The 8996-nt window shown below is 38.8% G+C and overlaps 1 protein-coding gene across 2 annotated transcripts; it reads right to left on the bottom strand.

The window, feature by feature from the left end:
- Positions 1-712: 712 nt before the first annotated feature.
- LOC125465187 (interferon alpha-inducible protein 27-like protein 2A) lies at positions 713-7509 on the bottom strand. Of its 2 annotated transcripts, none has more exons than XM_048558429.2 (6): positions 7083-7509; positions 5646-5778; positions 4758-4778; positions 4176-4211; positions 2982-3143; positions 713-2308 (listed from the first exon to the last, which is right to left on the bottom strand). In XM_048558429.2, exons 2-6 carry the CDS (start codon positions 5701-5703, stop codon positions 2202-2204), a joined length of 384 nt encoding a protein of 127 aa, XP_048414386.1. In that variant the 5' UTR covers positions 5704-5778; positions 7083-7509; the 3' UTR covers positions 713-2201. The 2 variants fall into 2 exon arrangements, with proteins under 2 accessions (XP_048414386.1, XP_048414385.1); XM_048558428.2 differs by having other exon boundaries at positions 6993-7508.
- Positions 7510-8996: the final 1487 nt, after the last annotated feature.

The raw sequence follows: 8996 nt of genomic DNA on the forward strand, positions 1-8996 counted from the left end.
TGGTGTGTGTATGGAATAAGCTGCCAGAGAAGAAAGTGGTGGAAGCTGGTACAATTACAACATTTAAAAGGGATCGAGACAGATATATGAAAAAGCAAGGGTTTAAGCGGAATAAGAAAGATTTAGAGAAATGCAGCCAAATGCTGCCAAATAGAAATAGGTCAGATTACAATGACTGCGCAGATGAGTTATACTGAACATTCTGTCTACATGCTGTGTAACACTGTGACTCTGCTGGCACTGTGTGTGTGCATCTGGATATCTCCATGCGCAGGTTGGCAGTTGCTATAGAGAACTAGGTCCAGCAGAATGCAAATTGGCTGCTGGAAATGCATGAACAGGTCATTCCATCACTTTAGCCATTGGTGCTCAGCACCAGTGCCAAGATGACAGCAGACTCAGGATTTTGATCTCACTGAACTTAAGGATATGAATAGCCCATGTGTTTGGTCTGAAAGTGTTCAGCATTCAGAAAGAAGCTCCAGAAACTAATTCCAGCCAAATCAACTGAAGTTGATGGAGTTTTAAAGTGGAAACAGAATAACTCTTGGCTAAGGTTTGAGTGTTTGTAACATTGTTGAGGATTCAAAAAGATTTTTCATGTTTGTAGTCAGGCCATTTCAAATAATATTTGTGCATAGTAAAGTGTAATATGATTGGTGTTTCTTTACTTTCTGCATACAATAAACTCTTTTGTTATGTTCAAAGTACCTTAGTAGCCTGTTGTAAATTTATTCAGACAGTGACCACCATGGTAGAAATTAATAATAAACACATATGGTCAATCAAGTAAGGTTTCACTCTGGATTTGACTTGACTTGTTATACCACCTCAAGTCATTCTGACAGAACGATAATCACAGACATACAGTTTCTAAGGCTTCTACGTCAACCATGAGACTTTCTGTTTTGTGATACGTGCTTTGTTTATTAAATAGCCCCACATTCTCACAAAAATTTCATATGTGATGCTGGGAAGTCCAGTTATAACACCCTGTTTTATGGCAATGTGATAGGGAAAGAGGGAACATATCAAAAATTGACATCAGTGACTTGTATTTCTGTATCACATTTCATGTAACAAAGCAAACCATGTGGTTTCACAAGAAAATGGTCATCACACAAAAAAGAGGAGATATTAAAACGGATTGATCAAGGAAACAGGTTTAAAAAAGACGTACAACTGCCACCCTTATTGTTAACAGATGGGTTCAATTCAAAAATTAAACATTTGGTATTATGTTTAATATATTTCCAGCATTGCCAAACATGTCATCATTTCTATGAAATGTCGTGACAAAACTGAATGTCCGCATTCACGCAGTGACCACTTATAGAACAATTAACATTCTACAATGCTTTGTGCCGCATGTTAACTCAATTGAATTAAGCTTATAAACAGGGGATCTGAAGAGTAGCACAAGGGGTGCAACCAACCATTCCAAAAAAATGAGGATTATTGAAAATAATTGTTGTTTGCTGGTAGAAAACTTTAGTAATATTAAACTCATTTTGTTAAAGCTTCTTGACTTGCTCTCGCCAATCCAATTTGTAAAAAAATGCCAACATAAAAGGGGAAACCAATATTTATATACAAAGACAGGAACATTTGGACTGTTGTCAAGTGTACTCCAGTGGAAGTATTGCCAAGACAAATGCACCAGTTAATGATAACTAGCAGTTAATCACCAAGGTTTGTTTTAATTTAAACCAGCATATTGACTGTTCAATACATTGCCCTGAGAAATGAACCAGAGAATTGTCATACCTATTTTGCTGACAGGATGTACATGCAAACAAACAGTGACAGTTTCAAATTAACTCAGGGTAATTACTCAACTACAGTTAACATAGCTCCCTCAAGATTTAGATAAACTTGTCAAACAACTTTATTTAACTTGTACATTCTCCATAGCAATGCCTCTACCAACCAAGAGTCCACTTGCCAATCAGCATCTTCCTCTCATAGTATACATGCTGCTTTCACATTACAAAGGTATTTCTTCCAAATTGTCTGGATAAATGCAAGAATGAAATCTTCAACAAACAACTTGATTTTTTTTCAGTAATACTACACATATATTCAAATTATTAGTCTATACAATAAACTAACAGCTAACAGATTTTGACCTCATTGCTGAATTAATACACCCTCGTGAGCAGGCTCATTCCTGTTCAGGTGTCTAAAGTAACTTGTGAACTTTAGAGCTCATCTTCAGAATTCTGAAGAATGCTTTTCACAGCAGAGCCAGCCACTGCACCAATACTTGTTACGACAGCAGTGCCATAAGCAGAGAGTCCAGCCGCTCCTGCATGAATCAAAAGAAAGTTACATTTAACTTCACAATATTCAATATGTAGCAATATCATTTGTAACTTTGCCTCCCTATCTACAGAGATCATTCTGTGCTGTAACCACTCTGTAGAGGAAAGCAACATATTCTCAGGGCTGCAAAATTGATACCACAAAAGCTGACACAAGGTAGGAACAAGAGAAGGCCATTCAACAATATCATGGCTGAACTATGGCCTAACTTTGTTTGCATGCCTTGTCTCTTGATACCCTTGCTTTATAAAGAAGATGTCACTCCTTTCGTTTGAAAGAATTAAACAGCTGCAAAACTGTTTTTTTTAGAAAAATAAATACATTGTTTTGGAAGTTATTTTTACAAGATAAATACAATAATGGTCCTATTTGAATTGTTTCATTGATGAGTTTCACTTCAAATTAAAGAACACCGGATTGTTATTATTAAGGCACCTATTAGACATTTTTGATACTCAATATTAAAAATTTGGCAATCACTTCCCAATCACTCCTTTCAAGACTGCTTACTTTCATCCTGAGAAACCAGACAGCCCCTGACTCCAATCAACAACATTTTACTTCCTGTACATTTGGAGGGATGAATTAAAGCTGGTGGACCAATGACTATATTCCTCAATTTGGTTTCAAAAATAAAAAACAGTATGAAATCATACCAACAGACTGGAGGGTTGCTACAACACCGCCTGCTGCTACTCCTCCTCCATTAGCGACTGCAGCCACAGACATCATTTGTGCTCCTAAGGATCCAGCTGCTATTCCAGCACCAGTGAAACCAGCAGCAGCAACGACAACAGGGGCAGCAATCACAGCAGCAACTGCAAAATAGAACAAAGGCAGTCGATAAGAGATCGCAGCTTCAACTAATCCAGCAAAAAGATTCCCCATGTCCAATGCCCTTCACAGCTATTCAGAAAGAATAAAGACAGTCTTTTGTGTAATGGCAGCATAATTCCAATACCGCACCACACAGTCATAGAGTGATACAGCCCAGAAACAGGCCCTTCGCTCCAACCAGTCCATGCCGAACATAATCTCAAACTAAACTAGTTCCACCTGCCTGCCCATATTCCCTAAAAGCCTTTCCTATTCATGTTCTTATCTGAATGTCTTTTAAATATTGGAATTGGACCCACATCCAACACTTCCTCAGAAAGTTCATTCCACACATGCACCATCCTCTGCATAAACTAATTTGCCCCCTTTTTTTTAAATCTTTCTCCTCTCACCTTAAAAAAAATGCATGGTTTTAAAGAGCTCATCATCATGTCACACATTTGCATTTATAAATTACAACATGGAACAAGGCTATCATGTTAATAATTATACATAAAATTATTGAAAGACATTCGCAGGCATTCAAGCAATTTGGAAGAATAATCACACTTGGTCCCTCATTCCCACTTAATGTCCACAACCCTTTTCAGGTTGTATGTTCCAGACTCCAGCTGCATGAATGTAATATCATCTCTCCTTGTCTTCAAGATCTTTTTCCTAATTATGTTTAAATCAATGACCTCTGGTTATTAGGCCTACTCTTTTGCTCGAAGTGTCCTCTAAGCTTTGATTAATCACTTCCTGCCTTGTTAACAATACTCGCCTTACCACTTCCATGAGTGTGTTTATGTGTGCTGTAATGCTGAAGGTGTGCGGAATTGTCAGAAGTGTTTTTCAGGGGACAATATAAAATCAAGGAGCTCTCCGAATATCCTGGGCCAACACCTTCACTCAACAAACACCATAAAGCAAAAATTATCTCGGCATAACCGCAGTGATTATTGTTTAGACAGTATTTCTGGACGTCGTAAGAAGGTGTTAAAGGAGTGTATGAATGCAGGGTGTTTCTTTACCTGCTCCTCCTACCATCCAGGCAGCTGTTGACCAATCTGTAACACATGGGGAAAACACTAATATTAGTGGAGTATTCAATAGTGAGACAGGCTATCATTTCATAAATTTCTTAGCTAAAATCAGTAAGAGAGGAAATCAGTCAAGTTAAATGTCAATAATTACATCATCAGCGTATACACCAAATGTACAAGGCAATTGATTTAAAGCATCATCTCCACTTCCCTCTTCGTTGATGCTGCCAGATTTGTTATCTTGATTTGGCAACAGTTAGTTGCTCGAGTAGCCTGGTTTTAAGAAAAAATATACACTGGATTTTTTTTCTAACCTACGGTTACCAAAGTAACTCGTGTCCAGGTGACAATTTCCCAATGCAGTGAATGATACAGGCACAAAAGGAAGTGGAAAAATAATTCACCCATGACCACCTTAAAAAAATTCAAGTAACAGGAGAAAACAACAAATTCCTATCAGTAACACGAATAATGAATGCAGTTTACAATCACTATTGATTCTATGCTTTCACACCACAGAAAGGTGAGTTTTTGAGCAAAGTTATGTAGTTGAGCAGAAATCAGAATTACCTGACTCACTTGAGCTTGAACCTATAAAAGGATACAATTAATAAGAGTTAAAATATTTTTCTTTGTTTTGTCTTTTAAATCCATTATCTATATCATAAAACATTCTGACCTCTGAGTCAGAAAGCACCGACTTGCACTAAGATATCTCACCACATTCTCACAATGAATCAAAGCACTTTTATTTGCACTGTTAATTATAGCAAGTGTTTTTAAAAATACAGTGCACATGCCTTTTTTAAAAGAAAAAATTACAATACCAATTAGGTAATTGTGTCCAATGATTCAATTCTTTTCTGGGCAGATTAGAAACTTTGATATAGTATCTCATTCTGTGTGTTCCATTAGATTAGTCCTGCATCTTGATTAAATCATTTCTGACTGTTATCAGCATTTTGTTCGATGCTATTCCATTTTGATCACCTTAAAAAATTTCTAAACATTTGTCTATGGCCTTAAACTTGAAGTCAACAGGTAGAATTCCCACGTGCATTTTCTTCAACGGAAAAGAAGCTTCAATAATTCTTTCTTGATGTCACTACCACAGAAATTTCCAACATTACTCCACTTGGTTCTATTGGTGCTACTAGGATACAGTTCTATCTTCCTGTGGATTATATGGATTCCTGGAATCCAAGTAAGAAACTATCCCTGTCTTCACCTTCTTCTGCAGCAGATCTGAGATCCAAAGTTTAAGTTATTTTGTGGAATTTACAGACTTTTTTACTTATTCTGTTCTTAGGAACTTAATATGCTTTTATTACTCGCATGTTCCCCAATGAAAAGAACCGATTCTTTTAAAAAAAGCAAGTAAACGATTCAGTAAGATGATGAATGCGTCAGGCATAACATTGCAACTAATAGAAATTGGTATTATAAAATAAAATCTACCTCTCACTGTGCTGAATGAAGCAGACAAGATCAACACAATGTAGAACAGATGAAGCATCTTTCTACTACTTTTGAAGGTGACTAATTCAGGAAATGCAGATTCTAGTAGCAGCTAGAAAACAATACAATTTACCTGCGTAGATCAAGACAAGAAACAATCTCAATTAAATATGCAGCAAGGGAAATCCTGATTGCTGTATCATAACATCCTCTTGTAAAAAGTTATAAGAACGTGTAGAGTTGGCTCAAATTGTCATTAGAAAAACTCAGTCGCAAATTCTGTCTACAGTAGTTTGCATGAAATGGTTGCTTGATGAAAACTAATTGCACTTCCACTGAGATGCATGCTCTCATCATTTTATATCATGAGAATACAGCAGCTTCACCATGCTCACCAGAATTTTACTCAGGAGGCAGGTAGTTAACAATGAAATGGCATAACTCAAAGTTATCTGAATTTACCATTGCATCTACTCTGCACCTAACTTTGATGCATCATTTGTGCTCAAATATCATGAACACTATTAGCCTCAATATTTTGAAAGAAAGATATGATCTTACTATCTTCCTGATATTCTTTCTTATCCCCTTTGCATGTGTATCTCTTGATACAAAATATCACTTGAAACTTTTATTCCTTTTAAATATCACACTTGTTATTACAGGGTTGCTCCACCCTGCAATCTGAGGTCACTACTTTCCTGTCAGTGTCTTGAGCTATTATCAAAGCAAAATTCACCTTCTTCTGGGCTCTGCAATGGTAAATATTACCATCTTCTCCCTACTCATTCTAACTTGGCTACTACAGCTACGTTCCATAAGACTCTCCATAATCTCTGATACTTTCACCTCAGCGGCTACTCTTTCGACATTAGACTCTGGAACATATTCTGGTGAACACACCACTGGCCAGTGTCTGAACTTGGCAAGGAACAAGTGTTACAAAAACAGAAATTGCTGGAAAAGCTCAGCGGGTGTGGCAGAAACTGTGGTCAAAAATCATAGTTAAGATTTCAGGTCGAGTGACCCTTTCTCAGAACTGTGCAACACTCAGCTGCCAGCGACAAATCAGTGTTGATCATTCAGTCGTGCATAAGAACACTTTTAGATATAAAAGGGAAAAAAAAGCACCAGTTTTCAAATTCAAGGACCCGGTTATACCAAAGAAAGATATCCCAAAATGTTATGAATATAGCGCATATATATATATATATAGCTATATATACTATATATATAATGTAAAGTTAATATCGCTAAAATGCAAACTGTACAGCTTGAAATCTCTAACTCAAATTTCTCGCAAATATATTAAATATTACTTCATATAGTTTGCAGTTGTCCACTTACAATCTGAGCCGTAGGAGCATTCAACTGACGCATCTACTCACACTCTGCAGTGCAGAATACATGCAGCAAACTTAGGGGTTGTCCTAATACCTGTAAGTTTCGGCTCATTCCGTGCTTATGGAGCGTAAAACACTCATATTATCTTTGTCCCGCGAAAATGGGCTGTGTCTAGTATTTTATAATTGCAGTTCAGCAAAAAAGTTATAAAGTGCCACGTTTTTTCCCACTTCCAATTTTTTTCCTCCCAAGATTCCAGGGACTCTTCTTGATCCGCCTCCCCAATCTCTCCCTTTTTATTTCAGAAGCCCCTTCCCCTCCCCCATTTCTGAAGAAGGGTCGAGACCCGTTCATCCAGCTCTGCTGCGTGTTATCTCTTTCGTCGTTAGTTTCACTTTCGTTTCCTCAGAAATCGAGAGTGAACTACGTTGTGTGTGGGCAGCGCTGTCAGAAAACCTGTTCCAGAAACGAAGAAGCTGGAGGCCATTAGATCACCAGGTTCCCTTTAGGTTGTACATAGCCGCCCGCTCCAAACGGGGAGCTCAGTGGCACAAATACAGAAGTTGCTGGAAAAGAGCTGCGGGTCCGGCAGCGTTCATGAAAGCAAATCAGAGTCAATGTTTCAGGTCCGGTGACCTGGCCTCAGAAGTGATGATAGCTAGGAAAATGTCGGTGTGTATACCGATTGTGGGTGTGGGTTAGCGGAAGGGGTCAGGAATAAGCGATAGCTGGGGATGGAGCCCAAAGAGAGAGAAGAGCAATTGGACAAACAAAAGAGTAGATAACGATCTGGCTAGGAGGGCGAATGGACAGTATTGGAGACTGATAGTGACTAACTGTGTGTAACGGTGTGTAAAAGCAGGCTATGTGAGAACAAGGGATGGTGAGTGTATAGGGGGAAAGACATGGGAGAGGTCAGGCCCTAAAATGATTTAACTTGATGTTGAGTCCAGAGGGCTGCTGGGTCCCCAAATGGAAAAATGAGGTGTTGTTCTTCCAGCTTGCGCTGAGCTTTGCTAGAACACTGCAGCAAGCCGGAGATGGAGATGCTGGCCTGGAAACAGGGTGGCGTGTTACAGTTGCTAACATCTCTGTCTCAGGCCTGCTACAGTGCTCCAGCGAAGCTCAACACAAGCTGGAGGAACAACACCTCATTTTCCGCTTGGGGATGCTGCAGCCCCCCCAGACTCAATAGTGAGTTCAGTAAGACGTGAGACTTACTGGTCTGTAATTGCCGGGGATTTCCCTATTTCCTTTCTTGAAGAGAGGAATTACATTTGCCTCTCTCCAGTTCGCAGGTATGACTCCAGTGGAGAGCGAGGATGCAAAGATCTTCGCAAGTGGCGAAGCAATTGCATTTCTCGTTTCCCAAGGCAGCCGAGGACAAATCTGGTCCGGGCCTGGCGACTTGTCAATCTTAATGTTTGACAAAATTTTCAGCACATCAGCTTCCTCTATCTCTATCCTAGACACCTTAGACATGGTGTTTAAAATGATGTTTAATACACTTGCCTTCATTGCTCACTTCTCTAAATATAAGAGTTGGGAAGTCATATTGAGGTTGTACAGGACGTTGGTGAGTCTCTTCTGGAGTACTGTGTCAAATTCTGGTCACCCAATTATAAGAAAGATATTATTAATGTAGAGATAGTTCCAAAGAGATTTACCAGGATGTTGCTGGGTATAGAAGGCTTGTAGAACGTAGAACATTACAGCACAGTACAGGCCCTTCGGCCCTCGATGTTGTGCCGACCTGTTGTACCAATCTCAAGCCCATCTAACCTACACTATTCCATGTACGTCCATATACTTGTCCTTGCACAATACAAAACATTTTTTTAAAAAGAGGTTATCTGGAAGAAAGAAGCTTGCTCTTCAGTCTACCTTACTTCACTGAAGCTGGTTTTGATTCTGAATTGCTTTTCCTTCTACACATATTGGAACAGGAGCAGACCATGCAGCCCATCGAGATTCCTTCGCCATTCAGTACGATCATGGTTCCTCATC

Source organism: Stegostoma tigrinum, chromosome 24 (assembly GCF_030684315.1).
Source record: "Stegostoma tigrinum isolate sSteTig4 chromosome 24, sSteTig4.hap1, whole genome shotgun sequence".
Classification (NCBI taxonomy): domain Eukaryota; kingdom Metazoa; phylum Chordata; class Chondrichthyes; order Orectolobiformes; family Stegostomatidae; genus Stegostoma; species Stegostoma tigrinum.

What these genes read in the sequence shown, in the direction of transcription:
- LOC125465187 (XM_048558429.2), bottom strand. Translation starts at nt 5,703, where the DNA reads ATGCTTCATCTGTTCTACATTGTGTTGATCTTGTCTGCTTCATTCAGC. An exon ending in TTCATTCAGCACAGTGAGAG is followed by an intron (nt 4,779 to 5,645) that starts GTAGATTTTATT and finishes ATCCTTTTATAG; the next exon opens with GTTCAAGCTCAAGTGAGTCA. An exon ending in AGCAACCCTCCAGTCTGTTG is followed by an intron (nt 2,309 to 2,981) that starts GTATGATTTCAT and finishes TGATTCATGCAG; the next exon opens with GAGCGGCTGGACTCTCTGCT.